Here is a 25,582-nt window from a genome sequence, read left to right as displayed (position 1 = left end):
GGGCAGCAGGGGAGGGGGGATTCTGTCCCTCTGCCCCGCTCTGCTGAGACCCCCCTGCGGGGCTGCATCCAGCCCTGGGATCCCAGCACAGGAAGGACAGGGAGCTGCTGGAGCCAGTCCAGAGCAGGGACACCAAGGGGAGCAGAGGGATGGAGCAGCTCTGCTGGGAGGAAAGGCTGAGGGAACTGGGGTTGTTCAGCCTGGAGAAGAGAAGGCTTTGGGGTGACCTCATTGTGGCCTAGCAGTGCCTGAAGGGAGCCCACAGGAAAGATGGAGAGAGACTCTTGGCAAGGGCCTGGAGTGACAGGACAAGGGGAATGGCTTCACACTGACAGAGAGCAGGTTTAGATTGGATATGAGGAAGAAATGGTTCCCTGTGAGGGTGGGGAGGCCCTGGCACAGGTTGCCCAGAGAAGCTGTGGCTGCCCCATCCCTGGAAGTGTCCAAGGCCAGGTTGGATGGGGCTCTGAGCAAGCTGGGATAGTGGAAGGTGTCCCTGGCCATGGCAGGAGGTTGGAATGGAATGATCTTTAAGGTCTTTTCCAACCCAAATCATTCCATGAGTCTATGATTTCTTCTGCTCTGATTTCCTGATTTCCTTGATTTCTTCAAGGTGTGCAGCTCTGCTGCTACCCTTGATAATCTCTGAAACTGGTTCCCTGTAAAGTTCAGAGAACCAGCTGCCAACACGTGCTTGTCATAAGAGGGCTCCAGAGTCTTCCTGCAGCTTTTTTCTCTCCAGCATGGAGGTGTAGATGTTACAGATAAATTGTGCTGCATTTATGGTAAATTTAAGAAATTACTTTTTTTACTTTTATTCCAGATGGCTTTGTCTCATTAAATACTGGCAGAATTGTCTACTTGAAAATGGTTTTTTATTCTTATAAAGTCCTCGTATGCATCATTTCGAAAAGAGTCTGTGCTGTATTATGTCTCCTTTTCTTTACATTCAGGCTCTGCTGTCTCTTGTTGGTATTTAATACAACAACATTTTTGAAAATCTACTAAAAAGATGACAAGTTAATTTTTTTTGTTGCTGTTTATAATCTCTTTCAGTGGAGAAACAAGATACAACAAAGACAAGATACTGCAAGGTTAGTAAGAGTTATTCTGTTAGCTGGTTAGAGATGGAAAATCATGGTGAAAACCTGTCACCAACTGCTCAGATGTTATCAAGTAATAATACTGTAAACCTTTAGAGATTTTATGTGTAAGTCAGGCCATGGCTTTCATAAATTTACAGAAGATTTTAAGTCACCCTCCACAGCATATCAACAGATCAACAGTGGAGTATTAGAAGAGTTCCTTTTTCTACATGGGGATAAAATATGTTGCATGTAATCAAATAAAATGATAGCAGCACCTTTTACTAAGGACTCCATAGCACTGTGCTAAGTCCCAGTAATATGAAGCTTGGGAGAAGGGCTTCTGGGAAAAGGAGCTGCAGAAGGATGGATGAAGATCCTGATGTAAAGGAGGCTGTTGCCTTGAGAAGGGAATCTGTTACTTACAATAAAAACCTGCTGTAGGGCACAGGAGAATGAAAAGCAAAGCTTGTCTAAATGCTTGAATTGTTCAGTCCCAGCTCTTTCTAGGAAGGCAGTCTTGATTAGACACATTTAAAACTAGACTTCACCTTAGTGACGCTGGCTTGTACACCCAGAACTGAAGACACTGAGCTGCCTGGATGTCTACTGTAGGAAAATCAAGGCTCACTGCCACAAGGAACCTGGTGGGGTTGTACTCGGAATAAATGAGCTTTCTACAATACTTTGTGTTGTGAGGGAGAATTGAGCTTCCAGATTTTCCTCCCTCTGTGACATTGCCATTTACAGTTCTTGCAACATGGATTTGTGCTCATAATAAAATGAGTAAAGAATATTCCCCTGCTTTACTTGCTTAAAAATATCGATGATGTCTTTTGAATTCCTAGCTCCTTGGGTCAAATGACATGTAGTGGGTTATTTTCCAGTGTAGAGAGAACATAGCTTCTTTTTTTGAGCAAGCCTCTTCTGTTTTGAGAGGTGTAAGGCCTTTACCATCACGGTGGGGTCAGAGGTCTCACATGTCTGAATTACAGATGAGGTGCTCAGAACTCAATGTTCTGGACTTCTGGTATCCTGTCTTTTGCTGTTGGGTTGTGCATTTTCTGGGTGAAAAGATTTTTTTTCTTTGTTCTGAATCTGATGAGAATTTCACTCTCTCTGCTCTGGTTTCCTGCAGAACTAGAATGAGTTGAAGGTGTGGATGTAGCCATTTGTTACACGTTTGTCCCTCTACCACAGTTCGGGGTTCTCCTGCAGACTCTGAGCTGTGACAGGAGCACACCTGTTCAACTCAGGTTGGATTTCCAAAGTGCTGCTTCTCTCAACACTATTCTCTGAACACTAGAGCTCTGTGACCAGTTACTCTCACAGACTTTCTGTCTGGAAGCAATTTTTGGGAGGTTTTCTGCTTTCCAGCTGGGTTTGTTCCAGCTTGCATGAGCGTTACTGTCAGTGTGCGAGGTGGAGAGGAAGAGACCACAACAGATGGTATTTGCATCTCATTCTCTCAGCTCTATTGTCGTCTTTCTTATTTACATTTAACAAATCTGTTTATAAAGTTTCAGCTGTGAGATACTTCTTGCAGGAAGCCGACCAGTGACCCTTCTGAAGATGGTCACATTTATTAAATGTAGGTCTCTGTTTTATATTTAAATTTGTCAAAGGTATAGATTAATGTAAGTATCATTGATAATGATCCTTCTCTCTTCCTACACTTTATTCCTTGTTATCATTAAATTTGTGTGACTGAGTTTGGGGAAGACCAGAAGAGCAGTGACTTTTCCTAATGTTTGGCTTTAGTAGAGGAGAAAGATTTTGTTATGACTGGACAGTTTCTTTATTGCTGACATGTGTGGTCAGCTGCTAAATGGTCTAAAATCTGCATGTCTTAATGTTGTGGGGTTTTTATTTTGTAGGCCAAGGAGTGGATGAGCCACTCTCTGCAACTGGTTTCAGGCAAGCAGATGCTGCTGGTTTATTTCTCAGTAATGTGAAGTTTACCCACATCTTTTCAAGTGACCTCCTTCGAGCAAAGCAGGTAAGTGCTTCTTGAGGCAACAATTGGCTTCCAAATCTGGCATTTATTTGCTGTTGGTGATCCAAAACCAGTGCAGTGACACAGCCAAAAGCTGCCCCATCCCTGGAAGTGTCCAAGGCCAGGTTGGATGGGGCTCTGAGCAAGCTGGGATAGTGGAAGGTGTCCTTGCCCACAGCAGGGGGTTGGAACTGGGTGATCTCTAACGTCCCTTCCAACCCAAACCAGCCCATGATTCCATGATTTGCCATTATTTTATATGTGCATTGGTTCTTGCTAAAGGAGTAATGGAGACTTTGAGGTATCACACAGAGAAATGAGTTTTTCTCTGAAGAAGCAAACCAGGTTGGCTGTGACATTGTTGTACTGTCCCAGGCACTGTGGCTGCGGACTGTGTTCTTCTGAGGAATGCAGACCAATGCAGGCAAGGTCAAGTTTTGCTGTGGAGTCAGTACAAGGATCATTAAATGTGCAAAGATGTTGGATTTTGTCAGGGATGTCACACCTCTTGCCTTGAAGTAGTAAATATACAATATAGATTAAATAAAGAGGAAAAATGTTAATTACTAAGTGGGATTACATGTGATGTTGTGTGCAGGATTATGAAATACTCAAAATTAGGGAACCAAAACTTTTAAAGTTAGAGATCAGCTATTCTAGGAAGGTCATGTCTCCTGTGGAGACCCTGTCTTTAATTCTCTCTTCTGGTACTGATTCTGTGGTTTCAGGAGACATGTAGGGGGTTGAAACTCCTAAGCCATTCTTGTTTGCTTGCTTTTTGCTGTGTTGTCCTGCTAAAAGTCTATGAAGCTGTGCTGTAAACCAGATCAACAAAAAGTAGTATAAATCTCCTTTTTTTTCCTTAAAACATACACCATCAACATTGCTCATCAGTTTTGCAGTACAATTCGAGAAACTGCTGTAGCAGCACAACTTAAGCAGAAAACAAAAGAGGCAAGGAGGGAAGAGTGCAATAGTTGGATATTTTAAAAATGCAGAATAGCTGCCCAAGTGACTTCTTTTACGTGTGTGATGATATTTTAAAACATTAAGAGTGCTTTCTAACTTTCATAAAACTGTGCTGTGTACCTGTCTTATGGGAATTGGTTTGGGATTTTTTTTCTTTTATTAGAGGCAACCTTTTCCATGAGAAGCATTTGCACTCTCATAATGTGAAAGACCTGAATTTTTCCTTTGCATACAGGAAGTGTGTTTTGTCATTTTTTGACAAGCTATCCAGATGTTGGGAAGGCTTTCCCAAAGATGTGTAAACCTGAAGTTTCCATGTGGTCGGAACTCCCTTTCTTGGCAGCTGCAAGTCTGTGAAGGGCCTGTTACTACACTGTCACTTCACAGCTTGAGTATGAGAGGAATGTATGAGTTCTGTTGCAAAAGGGGAAATTCCTGCATATAATCATACAAATAACTGTGCTGTGCATATACACAAGGAAGTGGATTCTTTGTTTCTACATTGTTCTTTGACAGGAGGTTGAAGTTCCAACATCAGATTTGTCCTAAGCAATGTGCTAAATGTGCCAATAGTACAACAAGACTGCTTATTTGTGCCAGAATCCAAGGAGCATTTTCAAAATGAGTTCTTTAAATGTCGAATTCATTGGGTGTGGATGTTTGCACAGCCCAAACTGTCTGTGAAGCCAGTGCAGCCTTCATGCTTGGGTGCATGTAAGAACCAGGAGCAGGTCAGCCATCCTCTGGTTCCCAAGAAAGACAAGGAGCTACCAGAGAGGACCCAGGGGAGGCCACAGAGATGATGAGGGGTCTGGAGCATCTCTTTTATGAGGAGGGACTGTGGGAGCTGGGCCAGGTTAGTCTTGAGAAGACTGAGGGGGGATCTCATTAATGCGTATAAATATCTCCAAGGGGTGTCAGAGGATGGTGTCAGGCTCTTTCCAGCAGTGCCCAGTGATAGGATGAGGAGCAATGGACACAAACCAAAACACAGAGAGTTCCACTTCAACATGAGGAAGATTTTCTGTACACTGAGGGTGGCAGAACCCTGGAACAGCTGCCCAGGGAGGGCCTGGAGTCTCCCTCTGGAGACATTCCAAACCCGCCTGGACACACTCCTGTGTCACCTGCTCCAGGTGATCCTGCCTTGGCAGGGGTGTGGACTGGGTGATTTCCAGAGGTCCATTCCAGCCCTAAGGATTGGCTGTGGCAGCCAAACAGGTGTCAGATGTTTTTTCAGTTGGATTAACTGAGCAGTTTTGTGGAACACAGCTGTGAGTCTGGCCCGTGTACTACACATGAAGAAAGTGTGGACATGATTGCTCTGTGTTCTACTCAAGAGAACATGTTGCTCTTATCCCAGTAAACCCTGCTGCCCACCTCTCATGGGTGCTGTGTATTCAGCTGGACTTTAAATTGGGAAGGAACTGCCAAAAGATTGGAGCTTTTCTAATTTTGTGGCCTGGCCTGGGCCATCTATCCAATTCTGACAGACTGGTAACTGAAAAGCTTTCCATTTTGTTGGTCTGGGTTGTTGGATGCTGCTGATGGGATTCACCTTGGCTGTGGTGGTATAAGGTGGTGTGTCTATGTTCTGTCCAGTTGATGTGACTGTATATTCACTTTTTAGACTGCTGCTGCCATTCTAGGGAAAAACAGGTTTTGTAAAGATGTGGAAATCAAGTACGATGCAAGACTGCGAGAGAGAGTAAGTGCCAAAAGAATTTGTTATCAAATACTGAACAATTTGAAAATGTAACTTACTGCTGATGAGTATCTCGGCTTATTGAATGGTAGATTTAACAGTGGAGAACACTATTTGATGTATTTTTAATCACTGAAAACTGAACTATTCACATCAGGGACAATAAATTGTTTGCATAATGGTGAAGCAGAGCCAAAATTTAGTGACGAGCGTTGTAACTGTGATGCTTTAATGATTTAAATAAGGTACAATTTAGTCTTTAAGGAGCAGCATGTGATTATAGCATTTCCTGTTTGGATGTTTTTTCTCTCAGAAATTCCAATTCTTCCCCTGAAATCAGCAAGACCTTATTATTTACTTTCAATGAGGAGGGTACTTTTGTGGTTTTGTTTCCTTTTTTCTATGTCTTTTTCAAAACTTCTGAATTGAAAATGGATCCATCCTCTCTTGTGGAGACTTCACAGGTCTTTAGAGAAAATACTGGTTTCTAACTTGTGAAAAATAATTCCCTGTAGCCTTTCTGAAAGCAAAGAGTAAATGGCGTTTATCCTCATGTGAAGGGCTATGTACATGTAATGGTCTGGTTCAAAATATCCATTACTTATTTTCCTTCTGTGAGATAAGAATTAGGAGAAAGCAAAGCAGCCACAAAACTTAAAAGAATATAAAGAAGTTTATTAACAGACCTAAAAGAAAGAAAAAAAGTCAGACTAAACCTTCAGAACACTTCTCCTCCCCCCCCGCCTTTCTCCCTTCTCCCACTGACAATGTAAAAAGACAACCCTTGAGATTTTCAGTCAGTTTACCCCTTCTATAATAACCTTTTTCAGTTCACTTAGGGAGAGGAGTCTCTCTTGCTCATGCTATGGAGACATCTCCACAAGAAGTTCTCTCATGGCTTCAGTGTCACAACAAGACAGCCACCCAGGATGGTTTTCTGCTCGCATGTTAGAGTCCCTTCCCTCGACTTACAGCTTTCCCCACAACTGTTTTCAAGGGTCCAATCTTGAGCTACTGGGGTACCATTTTAAGGTTGAGCTGTTCAGAAACAAAGGTTCTCTTCACCCATCTCTGGGAGCATCTTCAGCTCCAGGAACAGAGGCCCTTCTCCTTCCCTGGGAGCAAGGGTTTTCATCACTTTGATCTCTCTCTGTTCAAGCTTCTCATCAAATCACAGCTACTTCAACATTTGCTCATTTCAGCACAGGTACTTTTGCTCACAATTACAATAATTTGCTTGTTTCAGCACAGGTACTTTTGCTCACAATTGCATTTTGAGTGCTCCACCCCCCCATGCTTTCATGAAATTACAACGGGTACTCTGATGTATCATAGTCCATCACCATAGCTTTACAACAGAATTTTAGCTTCTAAGCTTGAAGCAACTCCTCTTTCTACTCCCTCAGCATTTCAGCTCTTCCTGCTTCACTGACTGTGGTGTCTTTATGGTGTTTTCTTCACGTGCCTTCACCTTTCCTCTTCCTCTGACTCAGGAGAGGATTGATGTCTGCAGGCTTCATCTGTTCTGGAGAATCTTACAGCACTAAAAGGGTTAATCTCACCGGGCCCGCAGCTGGAATTCGCCTCCCGCTGTTGGTCACATGAGCTTTGCCGGGCAGCGGCCTCAGATGAATCTCGGCCGCACGGGGTGAGGGCCGGCCTGGCCGCGCCGCTGGCCCGCCTGCACGGAGCAGGGCCACAGATGGAACAGGGCCACTCGGCTCCGGGGTGGCTGTCTCCCGGCCGGCCCGGCCCGCACTGAGGGGGCTGCACCGGGTGATAGCGAGCAGAAGCGGCTGAGATCTCAGCCAAGCCGCGTTGCGGCTGACCCAGCCGGGCCACACCGAGCAGCCCGGCCCCGCTGGCCGCGCCGCGGGCCCTCAGTTACCTGTCCAAAAGCTGGAAGCCAGAGAGCTTTCCCGGCGTTTGTTCGTTCCTAAATGTGGATCACAGAGGTGTGTCAAGCTTCTTAAGCGGCTTAAAAAAGTTGCCAGTATTCAAACTAGCCAGTTGATTGGTTCTGTCGGGTCATAGAGGAAGCTGTAAGCACCTCTTTGCAAGAGAATTACTTCCGTGGCTGGAGCCCTCTTTAACTAAAAACCCGAACTATGCTAAACCATGACAGTACAGAAGCACTTGCACTGTGACCTCAGTCACAAAGACACTTGAATTTTGTATGCTGGGAATGAGTGTCAGTGGAAAAAAAAATCTCCAGGCAAAGATCAGGCTGAAGGTCATGTCGTGAATGTCCATGCTTTAAATGAGATGTTGCTCTTAATGTATTTGTCTACCCAGCATGTATCTATATCTATATCTCTGCTGTTTAAAAGGATATGTATAAAGATATTTCCTCGCCCAAAACTGGAATAAAATGTAAAAGGTAGCTAAGCCTTGAGAATGCAAGAAAACAAAGCTGTGAAGAGCTGTTTGCGCCCTCTGGAAGGGGCACAGGAGACCTGACACATCCTGCCAAACCCCGGTTTTCCCTTACAGAAATACGGTGTTGCAGAAGGAAGGCCTTTGGCTGACCTCAAGGCTATGGCAAAGGATGCTGGAGAGCAATGTCCTTCATTCACACCTTCTGGAGGAGAAACACTGGATGAAGTATGGTATTTATTTATTTTTTTATTTATGCCCTGCTTTCTAGGCTTTTTTATCAGTGCAACTGCAGCTATTGGGAGCTTTCTACTGAGAGCTCAGCCCAACCAGAGATATTTTCTAAGCTAAAAAACACTGCTTGGTCTGGTAACAGTGGCTGCCAAGTGCAGAATCTCTTTATAACTAAAATATTGATTTTGAGACTGACTCCTCATGAAGCTCTGGCTCACAGGAGGATGATAGCAATTGCTCTCTGGAGGGCTGAGGAGTTTGCACAGCAGTCAGTAGCTTACATTGGCTTCTGAGCCTTGTCTGAGAAATCTTTGTCTTTTAACTGAAGTAGTTACGTGTCAGGTTTCTGAAAGGCAAAATCTTTGCTTGCTTCACAGTGATCTTTTCATTCTTCACAAGATTCCCTTCTGGCCTTTCCCTGCAGGTGAGAGAGCGTGCAAGGCAATTTTTTGAATTTCTGTGCCAGCTGGCTGTTGAGTTGGAGCAGAAGGAGCACAGCAAGCCTGGTGCACCAGGCAGGAGCTCAGGAACATCTGGAGAACAGTTCGTTTTCCCTTGGACAAACCACTGCAGTGAGGCAGAGCCGAGCTCTGAGGGCGGTGGATCTTCCACGGTATTAGATGCCAATATTTTGGTGGTGAGTCATGGAGCCTACATGAGGAACTGGATTGGCTATTTTGTTTCAGATCTCAACTGTACCTTACCAGCAAATTTAACCAAGTCCCAGCTGTCTTCTGTCAGTCCCAATACAGGAGTCAGTCATTTCATTATAAAACTTGGAAACGGGAATTTGTTAAAACCTGAAATCACATGTGTCTGTCTTAACCAAGACTCTCACTTAGTGGATGTGGGAGCTGAATGTGTAGCTTCAAAAGTGTTTTAAAAGTCCTTGTGGGGGGGAAATGGGTTTAGATCACCATTTTGCTAAGCTTGGGAAAAGTATCTGTAGTAATTACTGGGATTGACTGGAATTGCTGACACTAAACTGCAAAAAGGGAGACATGCAACTGCTTGCTATCTTAAAAAACACAATTTACATGGTCCTAGTGCCCAGTATAAGTTGGCAGTAGCAAAATAAAACAAATATTCTCTGTTCTCAGAAACATAATACTTCCAGTCACTTGCATATCTGCTCCTACAGCACATACTTCAAACAACTCCTTTGCATTACTCCATAATTATTTTGGTTACCTCCAAGTGAAAGGTTTGGGGAGGGGAGTGGTACCTCAAAAGCTGAGCTATACTGTATTCTTGTTTTATTACAAAATGCTATATTGTAATATGAAGCATACATGTTGTCTTAAAATAAATTTTTGAATGCAATAGTAGAACCTAGGAAGGAGCATTGCCCAGTGGGAAAGGTTTGGTGCAGAGCCAGGGGATGTGACTCTGACACTGAATATCTGTGAGACTCTGGGCAAGACTCCTTTCCATTTGTAAAGTGGGAATGATGATAAACCTACCTCGCCAGGAGTATTTCCTAAGAAATTGTTCAGGTTGTCAAGATCTCTGTTGAAGAGCGCTGCACACAAACACAAGAGTATTTATTTTTAAGCTGTGAGCAGGATGAGGAACCTCATGTGCACGTAGTAATGGTCTCTTTTCTGGAAAAGGAATTTTCTTTCTGGGGTGAGTTGTACCTGGCTGGAATCCTTCTGTCAGCTGCAGTCATGCACTTGATTCTATGAATATTTTTGCCTAGAATGAGGCAAGTTTGATTGTTTGGTGATTGCTGGTGTTAATACTGCATTCTTTCCCCACTGGGGTGTTTGTGGTGTTACAGTGTGAGTTTATCTGGTTTCTGTTATTTATAAGATTCACATATTTTTTTCTTCATTTGCATATTTTAAGCCTGTTTAAAAAAATATTAAATATTAAAGGCTCCTGAATAGAACTCCCATTTCATCTGTATTTCTTTTGAGGTAAAAATCTTTCTTAATATTCCCCTGTGAAGCTTTTGTTCAGATCACATAACTTCCTCTTTTTTCTTCCTGAAAAACCCCAGGCTGGCCTTTTACTGTGAGAAAGACTCTTAGGGCTGATGTTGTTTAAAACTGTCCATAGCTCTTTTTCAGCAATAAAATAATTCCTTCTCAGTATACTGAAGGAAATAAGTTTTCACAGGAAACTAAAATGGGAATGTATGGACTTTTGCATGGACTCCTCAAGCTCTTTGTGAAATGCGTCTTCCTAGAAGGCTCCTCAATACTAAATTGATGGTCAGAGCCAATGAAGATAGAAAAGCTTTAATTATGACTTCTAACAGAGTTAATGGTCAGAGAGTGGGGCAGGAGTTCTTTCTGAATTTGCCTGTCCCTGGGTAGTGCCAGTTTATTTCAGGCAGGCCACTTACATAGCAGGGAATTCTTCTGTCAGTGCTTTAAACAGCTGAAACTCCCATAGAATTGCCATGTCCTGAATTTTACCAGTCATTCCATGAATTCTTCTTGGAGCCAGGCTGATGGAGTTGAAAATGAGGGAGGATGGGTGGAGAAGTGACAAGTTTTTCTCCCTAAGTCTGTCAGTTTGTTACATATTTCAAAACACACTAGTGATTGGGGTGCTTCTCACTTTAAAAGGCTTCTTTTGCTTTCTTACCTGCTCTCAAGGAGGTAATTAATATTTTGTTCTTGCTGATGATGCCATAACTTAGGAGAACATCTACTTCTTTGTTAAGTGCTTTGCCACTGCTTGGGTAACACTACTCCCAGAGAAATTTTTGACTCTTCCTCTATAATATGCTGTACCTTCTTTTTTTTGTATGTATAGGTTGTTAAAATTTAGACCCAGCCTAAAAAACCTGTGTGATTGTTTTCTTCAACTTACTGTTACCAATTTCTTTCCTCTTGTAACTCTCACACAGGGCAAGCAGATGGTACAGTGGTGAAGGAAGAATACCAAAGGGTGAAACCACTCAGGTTTTCTAAACAGCTCCTAACTTAATGAAGTCACATTTTTCAGTGAAAATGCATCAGAATCTCCCAATTCAGACTTTGTAAAACACACTAAAATGCTGCAAACACATCTGCTAGTGGCCAAGTGAGTACAAGCAGTCAAGAGTGTCATGCAGTTCCCCAGATGTGCTTTTTCCCTCAGTATCTGCTCTTGATGTTGCTGGAGACAGGACAACAACCTGGCCGCAGCCTGCTGTAAAATAGTTGCACTTGTTATTTCTCCTTTGTTATGTCAGATGTCAGGTTCCCTCTGCATTAAAAAGTCACTAATTTTGGAAGCTTCTGAAGCTAATTCTTAAAAGCTGTTTTCTTTACGTCTATGTATAGTACTCCTCTTTCTAAGTTTTTACATCAACATTGAGACTAAATATTTTTTTGGTCAAGTGACTCTTGTGCATTTGTACAGTAAATCTGTACAGTTTATTGGGATCATGGAAATGGAACTCTGGTAGTATCACAGTTTCCCTCCTCTAAAGCAAAGATATTTTCTCTATTTCCACAGTTCTCTGTTGAACAATGTTTTCCAGACATAGCCCTGCCTTTGCAATAGGAGGAGGTTTTTCCCTTTTATTTATTTTTTTTTCTTTTTTTCCTTTTTTTTTTTTTTTTTTGGTCTCATTTAGAACAGAATTTAAATCAGATGTGTTCTCTACCCAAGCTTTTGCTGCCTCAGATCCACAGCCCACATGCACAGACTTAAAATATGTCAGATTTCCCCCAGATATGTCCTGCTTTTGAGGGCTTTGGCTGTGAGCCTGAGGTTTTTGGATCTTTGTAATCCCAGGCAAATGGCGGCTTCATGGGCACAAATGAACTGCACAGTGATTTGTGAGCTGCTTTTCTGGCATCCATGGGTATGGCAGAGCCACTGCAGGGGATATGTGTGTGTGTGGTGACTCCAGTGCCATTTAGGAGGGTCTCCTGTGTGACAGACAGCTCTGGTGTCACCTGCAAACAGCTCTGGGCTTCCTGGGCTGCAGGGACCCCATGTGGCAATGGATTACTTACCTGAATGCCAGAGGCTGGCAGCAGGGCTCCCGAGGGCACAGAGGGTATGGCACAGGAGGGTACTGGGATAAAACCCTGAAATCTTGAGCAGGCTGTTACTGGTCACCAAAGGAATGCACCTGAGGTCCAGGCAGAACTCCTTTGGGGGCATAACTGAGCGTGATACTCTTTCCTTCTGATGCCCGGTTGGGTCATCCAGCCGTAGCTAAATGGGAGTGGGGTGCTGCACCAGACTTGACTGTAGGAAGTCCTGAATGTATTTTGGAAGAGCTTGCCATTGAAAAGTGAATTTACCGAATTTAAATTTGAGGTGAAAAAAGGAGGTTTGATTTCAGAAGGGCAGGAATCACAAAATTAGTTCTAGAATCATGGAATGTCCTGAGTTGGAAGGGACCCACAAGAATCACCGAGTCCAGCTCCTGGCCCTGCACAGCACAGTCCCAAGAATCACACAATTCTAGTTCTCCAAAGAAATTTAAATAATGGTTAATGCAACAAATTCTGAAAGAGAAAGTAATTACAGATAAGAGAGGTAAATGAAACCTGGAATCTAGTTAAATGAATTTTTACCATAAGTAGTTCACTCCAGATTAACTGGGTAGTTCTTTGATGAAGTAACTAATGTATAGGCAAGGGAAAAATGAAATACAATCTTGCTGAATTTTAATTGAATGCTTAATGCTGCAATGAAACCATCAGCTCAGCTGGAAAAGATAAATGTTGTTTAGGAGAAAAAAAGAAAGGGTGAAGTAGGTATGCAAGGAATTAGTGGGCATAGAAGTAGTAATGTCCAAGGTCAAGCACTGTGCTGGAGTAAAGCTGCTAGTTAAGTCCCTCAGGGGGCAATTTTTTGTAATGACTTAGAATAAAATTACAGAAATGTGGAAATATTAGTGAGAAGTCATCATCAATAACTATGTGGGGCAGAATAGCATGCAGAGGAGGAAACGATGAACCTTCCAATCTTAAAACTGCTTGAGTCTTCACAGAGTGGGTCAGGCTGGACCCTGACAGTGGCTCATCTGGTGACACCTCCCTGCTCTAGTAGGGCCATCCCAAAGCACAGGGCACAGGATTGTGTCCAGACAATTCTGGAATATCCCCATTGAGGAGACTTCACACCCTCTCTGGACAATCTGTTAAAGGCTCAGTCACTGCACAGGACGGAAGTTCTGCCTCCTGTCCAGGGGGAACTTCCTGGGATCAGTCCCTGCCCATTCCTCTGGTGCCATGGCTGGGCCCCCCAGAGCAGAGCCTGGGCCCTGCTTGGAGCCCCCCCTACAGTGGCTTTTAATTTACTAAGTATCTTTTATCCCAAGTTCTTTGCGCCAGGATCACAAATAATTCCCAGCAGGACTGAACTGACAGACCAGTGCGTTTCCATTGCTTGTAAAAGACATTTCCCAGTAGAGGTGAAAATCCCTTCATGGTCAGTCTAGACCTACTAAGACACCATTTTTCTCATCATCTTTCACAGAACTCTTATATTTGGAGTGCATGAAACACCTAGGAAGCTGAAACCTGTGAGGCTGGAAGTCACAGGGGACAGCAGCACACAAACATTTTCAGCCACTGCTGTTACCATTTATTTGTCCACTCAAGTACTTCTGGAAGGGGGAGCTTGAACAGAGAATGCAGAATCCACCATTTGGAGAGAATGGAAAAGTTTATTGGTACTTTTATAAAAGGAAATAGTGTCTATAATACATTATTATAAATACTTATAAATATTCTGCGGGATTTAAGACCCACTCAAATAAATAAATAAATATCGTGACATAAATAAGTAATGCTTTCTTACTAGCTGGTGATTGCCAGCATCTCCATTGAAGAATAAATTCTTTGAAGTTTTGATACAGTTGCCTATAGTTACAAATAAGGTTTTTTGATGGAAAATCCACCCTGTATTCAGTCTTAGCTTACTTATCCCCTGGCTACTGATAGAGTGAGCAACCCTACTTACTTTGTTCTAATGTAGGAATATAGAGATGGTCTGTAGATTTAACCCCACCAACATTTCCCATCAAAATTTAATGTGGACAGAGCTTTTAAGGATTCCAATTGTTGTAAGGCAGTTGCCTCAGAGTCCTAGAGAGGAGCTCTGTGGAGTTTCCAGCAATTAATGCAAAATGCAAACTTTGCTGGTGTACTTGAAGTCCAGAGTTCTCAAGGATCGAAAGCCAAGAATAATGGTATAGGGATCAAGTAAAGTCATCAAACTAGAACATAAATAAAATCAGACCTCTCCACTGTATAGACAGCAAGTTAAAAAGTCTTGCTGTATTTTGAATAAGCAAGAAAAAGCACAACTGTCTGCCTGCCTGCAATTCCCTTAATTCCTTAGAATCACTCCTTTCCTTCAGAAATTAATCAAAACCATGATGAGTTTAGAGAAACAAATTCCAAGAGATGGAACTCTTGGACTAATCCTGATCATTTGGCTTGTCCTGTGCTTGTAAGTATTTACACTAATTAGGAATCTCTCCATGTAGGAAAACTATTGTAAGAGCAGAATCAGGACCTATGGCTTTTTCCAACATGAGTTGGATGTGGTAGATGAAGAGATACCGTGTATATAGACATATGTGGGGGAATAAAGAGAGATTATTTTAAAAGCTGTCTGAAGTCCTGCTGCTGTGCTAAATCCAGAAAAAATTAAATGAAAGCAAGAAGCACAGGGGGGTCTTACTTTGATTTTGTTGCACTGATGTAACTCCAGTGGCTTCAGTGAACTACTTCGAAAAAAAGAGCAGCAACCAACCTAATGTTTTTTGTATGTTGCTATGAGCACACTGAGGAGCAGTGTACCACTTCAAGTTGTTGTCAGGCTGATAAATACTCTGAATAAACAGAGTAGAAGAATCTGTGTCTTGACACACAAAAAAACCCCCACAAAATAAAAATCTCTTCTCAAATCTCAGACACACTGGATTTTTGTGCTGCTCATCAGTGCCTTGCACCTGATTTCTGCAGAGTTTGTCAAGAATAGCTTTTTCAAAGTGAACTTACCCAAAGCATAAAGCAATCTAGGGAAAAGGTTTTGTCACCATTAGAGATCTTCTGATTAACAGTAATTTCACTCCTACAAGTATAAAGCCTCTGATACCTGCTCAGAACTGAATACAAACATGGATGCTAATTGGATATTCCATTTCTAAACACAAACCTAATTTTCACTCATTAGACAAGAGTGTTCGTTATAGTCCAAATAGTAATAGTTTGATACTTAAAAAAGATATTTTTTTTATTTTTCCCCCTGTAGAGTTCAGTTCAGTATTATGCAAAACAAACCATTCTGTTTAACACACTATTGATTATTATTAATCCTGGTATTTCTCTCTGGGTTGGAAATATGCAAAACTAATGATCTTTATTTCCATATTGGGATGCTAGAATTTAGTAAATGTAGAACTGTGATAGAGAAGCACTTGAGAGAGAGACTCTCCTCTTTTTTTCAAAACCTCAGCTTGGATTCAGTGTCAGAAATTGTTCTTTTTCCATAGAACCCTTTAATGCTGTCCTGTTTTCCTGTCAGTTCCTCGTTTTCCATGTCTGCTGCTCCTAGTACAGCAGAGTGACCTTTTTTTGACTCTTATGGGTGAAGAGAGAATGAAGCTCCAACTTAAAAGCTAAAACTAAAGAATCGCAGGACGGGTTCGAAGGGAACTTAAGGCTCATCCACTCCCACCCCCTGCCATGGGCGGGGGCACCTTCCACTGTCCCAGGTTGCTCAGAGCCCCATCCAGCCTGGCCTTGGACACTGCCAGGGATGGGGCAGCCACAGCTTCTCTGGGCAGCCTATGCCAGGGCCTCCCCACCCTCACAGGGAACCATTTCTTCCTCATATCCAATCTAAACCTGCTCCTTGTCAGTGTGAAGCCATTCCCCTTGTCCTGTCACTGCAGTTTCTGATGAAGAGCCCCTCTCCAGCTTCCTTAAAACCCCTTCAGATACTGGATACATGACATATGTGGCAATTTTTATATAATAAAATGACACACCACCTGGCAGTTTGTGCTTGGACAGGATGGTGCTAGTAAGAGGATTCCCTCTTTCTGCTGGAATCTCAGATGCTCCAGGTCTCTACATCAGTAACATAACATCAGTTTCCCATTTCATACAAGGGATTTCTTTTTTTTTTTGTTTTCCTCATTAATGCAAACTTAAGGTGATTCAGACCCTAAAAGGATTCTTTTCAAAATGGATCTTCTTTCCAGTAGGGCCCCAGCTGAAAAAATCCAACTTGTACTTACAGATGGCAGTTTACTGACAAAACAAGATTTGAAGCTAAGGAACTTTTTCCAATGAATGTCTCCCAGGTTTCTAAGGGCCACTTTGTCATTCAGGCTGAGTGTGACAGACAGCTTCTTTTGCCCCTGTCTTCACCTGGCGAGTGCGGGGGCCGCGGTTATCTCGTGATGTAGAAGCGGGGGCTTGGGTACCTCCTGGCCTCCATCATAGCGTGGGGATCATCAGGGTTCACCACATCATTCTGGTTGATCCTCATGGGCTCCCTGGGCATGTGGGGAAAGTCTGCTGGCTGCTGCATCTGGGAGCCGAATGCTGGGGTCTTCCTCTGCGGGACCAGGATCTGGTGAGGATCTGCTGGATCAACATCTACGCTTCTGGTGTTTCTGTGGGGCTCAGGGGTGTTGAATCGGAACAGAGGGATCTCATTCCTCCTGGACAAAAACTGGGAGTATGGTGGTAGGTTCATACCAGGGGAGAAGGCTTGTTTAACTCTGCCTAAGCTCACCAGGAAGTGGTGTTTGGGGGATTGGTACACGTCGTACCCGTTTTCCAGTGTCCTGTGGTTGAACACACAGTCCTCTTGGCTGAAGTAATGCTGAGGGGAAAAAATAGGGCACCTGTGAGCAGAGGGGTCTGGTGAATTACAAACACTGGTTAAAGAGGGAAAGAGGGATGAGATCTTGCAGCAGGTGTTTTTCTAATCTCCCAGGTCTGTATCTGACCCAAATGTAGATTGGAGTTGCATGTCCATGCTTTCAGCAAAGGAATTCTAATGATAAACCCTGGTTTCTCCCAGACGGTCCCAACCCACAGCTCTGTGCTACAGATTGGTCCCTCACTGGATCTCATTTTGTCCTCATTTACCCAGGCAGGACCTCAGATGATTTTTGTCAGCTCTACAACTTAATACAATCAAAGGAGCTAAGTGTCAGATCCTCTCTTACATTTCCCCCTCCACCTGCAGCTACCCAGGTTTGCCCTGGCTGGGGAAGTGGGCACCACAGCAGCAGAATGCACTGGCCATTCAGCCTCAGGGCTTAGGAAAGGTCACTCACCGAGCCAAATATGTTTCCTTTCATGTCCATACACAGGTAGCGTCCACTCTTCACACCAGTGATTATAACTGAGCCAGCACCCTCAGACTTGATCATTAGGGCACCTGTTCAGAACAACAAAAACAAATCCAAGATCCGGTTCAACACTGCATTTACAGATCCACGGATGGTCTGGCTGGAAGTGACCTCCGGGGGTCCAAACCAACCTCCCACATGACCTGGGACTGTTGGCCACCCTAAATCAGGTTCGCTGTGGCTTTGGAAAACTCCCAGGATAAAGAGCACCTCTCTGGGTGCCCTGTTCCAATGTGGCACTAACCTCCCAAATACAACTTTTTTTCCCTCTGAAGTCCCAAATCGTGGTCTGAGGACATTGTCCACAGTTCTGCCATTGCCCACGTCCAGGGGGAGTTTGTCCCACTCATCTTTGTGACGGCTCTGTGGTATTTTTTCAGTGGTGCCCAGCAGTGGCACAAGAGGAATGGGGAGGAGCTGATGCCCAGGAGGTTCCTCCTGGGCAGGAGGCAGAACTGTCCTGTGCAGTGACCGAGCCCTGAACAGATTATCCGGAGAGGCTGTGCAGTCTCCCTCACTGGGCATATTCCAGAGCCATCTGGACACAATCCTGTGCCCTGTGCCCTGTGCTCTGGGATGGCCCTGCTGGAGCAGGAAGGTGACACCAGGTGACCCCCTGTGGTGCGTTCCAGCCTCAACCAGTCTGTGATTCTGTGATTACATTGCCCTTGACATCCCTTTTGCTGGACTAAAACCACAACAGATCATGATCAAGTCCCCCTGAAAACCCTCTGCCAGACCAGCTCCACCTTCCCCTCAACTAACTTGAACTGGGGTTGCTGTAGTGCTCCAAGAGCAATGTCACTGGTGCCAGGTAAAGTGGGAATAACAACTTTCCTTGACCTGCTCCTTGCATTTGACTCAGTGTCTGTTGTCTTGTCCCACCCAGGAGATCTGTGCACACCCAGGCCATACCACCCTGGTGCAGAACTTGGCACTTCCTATTGTCTGGTGGCTCAGTGGCAGCAAATCAGTCACCCTCCCTCTAAATAGCCCTTTTGTTGTCTGATTTCCATCTTTCCTGCTCCATTCCAAGTCCTGCTATACTTGTTTTATGGCAGATATGGGAAAATGTGATATTTTGCTGTCTGTTGTTCTCTAAAATCCCACACTGGTTCTTGACCAACATACATAAAATGAATTTTATAAAATCTTTAAATATGTAGGAAGAATAACAAGACAGTGCCAGCATTTCTGTGAGTGTTTCATTATCAATTCCTTAAAAAAATAGCAGAATATAATCCTTTTTCCTCATTAATTAAATTATAACTTCGAAAAACATCTTTATTTACTTATGTAAAAGCTTCATTACCTAGGCTTAGATTTTTAACTGAGTGTATAAAATAGGTGTAAAAATAATAGTAATAATAATAGTAATAACAACAACAACTTGATTTTATGATCCATAGCTACTTCTGATTTGAGTGCTGCTAAGAGAGAAGTACTTTTAAAATGCTATAAAAGAACCCTAAGTCTTAAAACCCCCCACATTTGTCTCCTAACTAAAGAGTTTGGGCCAAGTATTTAGCAAAGGAAGAAGAATAAACTATTCTCTGTTTAAATAGAATAATAAATATACAATAAAATAAACTGTGAAGACACAATTTGAGATCCTTTTAGTGATAGTAGGCCATAGTTTCTTCTCGTGAGCCCCAAAGGCTCAACACTTCTTTTATGCCAGTCTGGTCTTTCATAGTTTTTCCTTTTTTAACTGACCTTTGCATGCCCGTGTTCTGTGCACATTGAAACTTAAGTTTTAGTAGTTTTCAGCCCTCTACCCCAAAATACAGATTTTATGGATGCCATCAGTTTTCCAGCATTGCTCTGGCAAGTTCCCTCAGTGCAGTTCCTTTGGTAGCACCATCAGTGGGAAGTGGTTATTTGGAGGATGTCATTATCAATCTCTAATAGGAACTTCCACCAGAAACTAGGGGCAAAATCATGAAGTGAAGGATAATTCAGGTGGTTTTTCCTTGCAGAGTATTACAGGAACCATAGGGCTTTAGTTGTCCTAGGCAAGGAATGAAATTCCCCATCCACTAGATTTCTTTGGAGCAATTTTATTTGTTAAACAAAAGGAGATTTATAATGATGCATATTTTCCATCCCGTGGCTCTGCTCCTCTGCCTGCCTGCCTGATGAGAAAAGGGGATTTTCTATAGGTGGTGAGGAAGTAAAACATCTCATTGTCCCTCCCCTACTCCCATGGAGGTCCATAGGAAGCCACTTACTGTAGATGGTTTGGTGAGGAGCGCCATCAACATAGCCATCAGCGTTGATTTGGAGGTGGAAGCTGCTCCTCTCTGTGTCAGTGTAGAGGTGCATCAGGTGGTCTCCGTTCCCCCAGCTGGGACTCAGCAGTGGAGAGGAGTTGGGAAAGGCGAGGGAAGCCTTCAGGCTGCAGAGCAGCAGGAGCAGGGAGCTGCAGGGAATGCTCTGGTGAATGGCTCGCCGCTCCATGGTGGGTCAGCGTCTGCTCCTCGCCTGCCCTTGTCCCTGGAGTGTGAATCCTCAGACAGGATCCCTTCTCTGCAGAGGCTTATAAAGGGCAGCAACATGACATCACACAGGAAAACCTTCTCCACATCCTTGATTTTTGGCAAAGCAACATTTTAAGTGTCCCGAAACCTCAAGGGAAGGATCTCTGGCTAAGGTGTGTGGGGGAAAAATGTAAGGTTTCTAAAGACAGCTCACGAAAGCTAATCATATGTTCAAATGTTATCTACAACCCTCTGACATCTGAAAGCTTCCCACGCCCCTACTGTTGGGTCCAGGAAGGGCAATCCACTGCACTTGAACTGAAGGGAATGACCCTTCGGACCTGAATTATCTTTCTTTTTTGCCAGACATGTTTATTCAGACTCCCACCTCCCCTCACTGTTTCCAAGCTGCATTCTGATTTAGTGGAAACATCAAATACAGCTAAAATTTTGTTGCAGATATACCGAAAGTTAATATTAAGTTGTCCTGAGCCTGACTCCCCCTTCATTATGTTGTAAGTTCCACAGCAACCCTGTTGGGCTGATATTTGTGTCACTCCATTTAAGCAAAGGGTACTTGATTTGAGCAGAGCCTACTTCACATAAACTGTCCCTTTTATTTCTCCTGTTTCCTTCTGAGTCCCATAAATAATCTAAAATTGGCCAAAACCAGCTGAAAATAACACGTAAAACACTTAAAAGCTGGATGTTTGCTCCTGCATTGGACATCTGGATGGCAGTTTGTAAAAAATGTTCTAAGATACAAGACCTGCTTCTCAGGTGTCCTGCAAATGCTCTGGGTCTTTACAAACAAATTTTCTGATTTAAAAAGCAGGTGGTTCCATTTATTACATTCAAATGCTGTACTGATAGGACACTGTGTATGGGGGAATCAATGACAGCAGTGACAGGTTCCAAAACTAGACTGTGTTAAGGTTTCTTTCAAAATTTAATATAAACCTGACAAAAGTACCAAACAATAAATGAATATTTCTTTAATGACAACTGAGGATTTTAACTGTAGCAGTGTTAGGTTCAGTTTCAGTCTCTAGATGGACACAGCATGAAAAAATCTTAGTTTCATTAACAAGCTGTGGAGCTGTGCCATCAGCATATAATGGATTGATAACATTAATGGATTGATACAACTATAACCCACTGCAAAAATGGATCTGATTTTGGGTTTTTTATTGTTTAAAATCAGTAAAACTCTGCCAAATCCTGCTTCCACAGCTGTGTAAATCCAGAGACTTGCGTCAGAGTATATTCACCTGTGTAAATGACAGCACTTTTTAGCCAAAGTGTATAAGGGTCAGATCTTAAACTGAGCAGGCTGACAAAGCTGGCTGCACTAAAGACAATCCAGGCCTCAGATGTTTTATTGGCTATTACATCTGAAATGCTTTAAATGAAAGCGTAGCTTAGAAGGAAAGGAGGGATAATTTTTCTTCTCTTTTTTTAAAGTGTTATCTCTATTTACTCTTGAAATTATCCACCCATATTTTTCACTCTGATCTTAGAACAAATGTTTGTGGGTTTTGGTTGGTTGGTTGGTTGTTCCGTTTTTTTCTTTGTCCCTCTTATTAGACTCCTATGGAAATGTGGATGTTGATACTTCAAGGGCAGTTGCAGAAGTGTCTCACAGAGGCACTGTACCCTCTTGGAATATTCTGTCATTCTTTTATGACTGGAGTTTTTCTGGTTTGATGTTTCAGATTTACCATGACATTTTTCTGTGCTTGCCAGCATGCACTGATCTGATCTCTCTCCAGTGCCTTGGTGGCAGAGAAAACATTCTAAGATGTTTGAAAAATTTATTCAACCTCATTTAAGCACATGCCAGTTGTGAGTATCTGTTTCTCTTTTTATAATAGTCAGACAAGCAAAGATTACTTTTACAAGCTTAAATTGTTTGGCATTTTCTGAAGTTCCCCAGAGTCAGGAAGACGCCAGACTTTCCTAAATTCTGTTTAATCTGCTGGGATAAAGTGAATTTATGAAGTCTCTGCTCGTGAGGATGTTAATACAAATTTTGGGTTTTCATAGACTTTTTTGTTTTAAACCTATAGATGCCTACTGCATGTGGTTTGTTGTGGGGGGTTTTTTATTTGGTTTTTTTTACAGTCCATTTTTTTTTTATTTCAGGCTGATCCATTTATTCCTTCTGTGTGTATTTCACTTATTCTCTACCCATTCAGCTGTTGATGGGGTAGCCAGGTGTATGAAAAACTGCTTTACTCCTTCAGCCAAGTCTGTTATAATACAAGTGATGACAACATTTCTTGTCTTGCATGTTATGCTGATGCATCAGCAAGAACAGTATTTCTGCAACTTTTACCACAGGAGTTGGTATTGATTTTTCAGATTTCTGTATTGCTCTGTGGTGTTTGATGAATTGAGATGGCTTCTCTCAGTTCTCAGCTGATAATTAACAGAAATTGCTTGTTGTAGGGACAAAAAAAAGGAAAAAATGGAACTGAATTTAAAGATCAAAACCATTTCACATTGCCACATTTTTCCACTTCCCACTGCAGGGATGCTACACAGCCAGTGTCAGGTGCCACAGTAAGGTGCAGAACTTTCCTTAGACATATCCTGGAAAGGGAGCTGGGAGACAGCCTGGAGGAGCTACCACCTATGGTGAATGTCAGGAACCAAGGTAAAGTGAGGAAATCCTCACTTCAGAGCAAAAGCTGAGAGGAGAAGATGGATAAGACAGACCCCAGCCTTCAGGATGAAATTTATTTGAAATAATCATTGAGCAAGCTGGTCTAGGGGGAAAGTGTCCCTGCCCACGGCAGGGGGTTGAAACAAGATGATTTTCCTGGTCCCTTTCAACCCAAATCATTCTGTGATTCTGTGATTGATGCTCCAGCCCTTAGTGAGTCTCACTCCCCTCTCCCCCTGCCATGCCTTTGTCCCAGGCCTGCTCCTGCTGCCTCCTGCTCCTTGCTCCAGAGGCAGCTCAACTCAGGCTAAGCCAGGGCAAGGTGCCTCAGCTGGAACACGGGTGACATTCAGGCCTCCCTGGTATCATCATTTAATTGCAAATTATACCCAAAACTGTGCACAGAAGGAACTGAGGGTCATAGGAGCAGATTGGGGTCTGACTTTCCCCCATTTTGACTGCTTTGAGTTTCAGCTTTAGGTCATTTTCTGATCCAAACTTACCACCTCAACTCTGTAAAACTCTCAGCAGCTGTATGTCATTCCCTTGTGCTGCTTTCTTTTACTGCTTATCCCCTCAGTCTGGAGAGGACTCACAAGGCAAAGGCAAGCTTTTTTTACAACAAATTTGTTACTGCAAGTGACTTTCAGTTACCTTTTGGAAAGGCTCAGAAATTTGCATTTTAAAGAGAAAAAAAAAGTGTTTTCTATTCAATCGAATGGATTTGCCTTCCAGGATTCTCCTATGAGTAAAACTACACGTCCCCTCACAGTGCTGGAGTTCCTTTCATCACGTAGGAGCACCTGTAGCACTCTTGCCTAATAAAGCATATTGACTTATATTTAAACAGGTGGGTGGCTTGCCCTTATGCAGCATTCTGTGCCATCTGGGTGCCTCTGCTGGCCTCAGGAAGCCTCTTGCTCTCTGCTGCTCAACTCACAAGGGAGTTTGGGTTGACAGATTTGAAACTACCTCTGCTCTTAATAATTTCCTTTGCATTGCATCTCTTCAAAAGAGGTCATGGAAATCAGGGGCCTGTCCCTCTGCTTCCCCTTTCTTAAAATCACTGTCACAAGTGGCTCTGGGATGATCACACCCCCAGCCTTGGAAGTACAAGGGTGGAGTGCCTCTCCAGCAGTTATTCTAGGAATACTGACGCACTGAGCCGAGGGAATGTACAGTGGATGCTCTGTGTGTGTGTGTGTGCAGAAGCCTTTGCCACAGACTTCACCCGGTGTTGTTAAACACATCCTGAGTGACCTTATTTGGAGGCCCCATTCTTGTCACACTGCCCACGACTAAAGAAAACATCCTGGCTCAGCTCACCTACGTGAAAAAGATGAGGTAAGCACAGCCCACTGGGTTTGGGACCGCAGCATGTACCAGCAGTTTCTGCAGTGTGCCTGCTCTAATGAACTGAAACGAAGGGCCTCATTCCTCCTCCAGCTGAAATCCTTGGCAGAGCTCCCAGGCAAAGCAGAACCATTCCCTAAAAGGTTTTGTTTTCTGAACAGAGAGTGTTTCTGTCATTTTAAGGGGTCTGAGTTTCCTTAGGTGGTATGGGAGAGAAGATGGGTGCAATCTGTGGTGAGAGCTGCTGGTACCCTTAATTTAAAAAAAAAAAAAAAACAGCATAGAATCACAGAATCGCCTGATTGGAAGGAATCTTAAAGATCATTTCATTCCCACCCCCTGCCATGGGCAGAGACACCTTCCACTATCCCAGCTTGCTCAGAGCCCCATCCAGCCTGGCCTTGAACACTTCCAGGGATGGGGCAGCCACAGCTTCTCTAGGCAACCTTTGCCAGGGCCTCCCCACCCTCACAGGGAACAATTTCTTCCTCATATCCCATCTAACGCTGCCCTGTGTCACATTGGAACCATTCCCTCCTGTCCTGTCACTCCAGGCCTTGGTCAAGAGTCTCTCTCCATCTTTCCTGTAGGCTCCCCTCAGGTTTGGAAGGCTGCAAAATGTTCTTGTTTGGTGTTGAGGTTTGGAAAGCCTGAAGTTTGTCTGGATTCTGAAATCTGCCCTGTGCACACCCAGTCCTGCTGATCTGCCTGCCAGGCAGTGTGTCTTGTCTGAGAAAGTGTATTCTTTCTCCTGGTGTGATTGCTTCCAGGTCCGAAGGAATCCTGGGGACACAGATACACAGCCTCAACAAGAAAGTCACTTCAGTGATCCATCTCCTATTGTAATACATTGCAAGGTGCCTAAAAGTAGGCTGATTGTTTTATTTTGGGAAAACTCTTTGCTTTATGTAAAGTTTCTTATTTCCCAACATTGTTATCTCAGCTTGGACTAGAAACATCCAGGAGCCCCTTCTGATCTAAGTATTTCTAGGATTCAATGACATCTGCCACTACATTCATTGACAGTTTCCAATAAACTAAATGGATATTTTCCCCTTGTTAGGCAGAAGACAAGGATCAATAATAAGCTTTGTTGTAACCTAATTTTAAACTTACTCCAATCTCTTGGTTTCACATGTTTTACTCAAATCTGTCTCCTTGACGAAGAGATTAAAAAGGCTTAGGTTAAAGAAATTAGGAATGGAAAATGAAAAGAGGGAGAGGAGAATGCAGTGAAACAGAAAGACAAAATATGCAGACGTCATCATCAGCCAAGGGCACTTTTAGTGTGGGACAGTAATAACAGAGCATGTGACTGATATGGTTAGAGCTGCCTCAGTGCAACTGCAGGTGTTGCTTTTTAGCTCTGAGAC

The 25,582-nt window shown here is 43.2% G+C and overlaps 2 protein-coding genes across 5 annotated transcripts in view; one reads left to right on the top strand and one right to left on the bottom strand.

Annotated features, from left to right (window-relative positions):
- Positions 1-25,582, top strand: part of TIGAR (TP53 induced glycolysis regulatory phosphatase) — a 62,361-nt gene that overhangs the window by 532 nt on the left and 36,247 nt on the right. The window contains exons 2-7 of one of the 4 annotated variants that reach the window (XR_006020142.1): positions 1,057-1,094; positions 2,963-3,084; positions 5,681-5,758; positions 8,249-8,359; positions 8,790-9,002; positions 21,904-22,033. Coding sequence is in view for 2 of the 4 variants with exons in the window: in XM_042051215.1 (XP_041907149.1) it covers positions 1,057-1,094; positions 2,963-3,084; positions 5,681-5,758; positions 8,249-8,359; positions 8,790-9,248 (808 nt within the window). In the remaining 2 variants the exon portion in view is untranslated. Of the gene's footprint in view, positions 1-1,056; positions 1,095-2,962; positions 3,085-5,680; positions 5,759-8,248; positions 8,365-8,789; positions 10,266-21,903; positions 22,034-25,582 lie in introns of those variants that run through there. The other 3 variants (XR_006020143.1, XM_042051215.1, XM_042051216.1) reach the window with 3 other exon arrangements.
- FGF23 (fibroblast growth factor 23) lies at positions 16,219-20,862 on the bottom strand. The gene is made up of 3 exons (XM_042051220.1): positions 19,940-20,862; positions 17,634-17,737; positions 16,219-17,173 (listed from the first exon to the last, which is right to left on the bottom strand). The coding sequence occupies exons 1-3, from the start codon at positions 20,166-20,168 to the stop codon at positions 16,736-16,738; spliced, it is 771 nt and encodes a 256-aa protein (XP_041907154.1). The 5' UTR covers positions 20,169-20,862; the 3' UTR covers positions 16,219-16,735.

The sequence above is a fragment of the Corvus kubaryi genome, unplaced genomic scaffold, assembly GCF_017639235.1.
Source record: "Corvus kubaryi isolate FWS band 111438036 unplaced genomic scaffold, C.kubaryi_AGA036_p1.0 74, whole genome shotgun sequence".
NCBI classification, from domain to species: Eukaryota; Metazoa; Chordata; class Aves; order Passeriformes; family Corvidae; genus Corvus; species Corvus kubaryi.
This window is presented reverse-complemented; position numbering and strand designations above follow the sequence as displayed.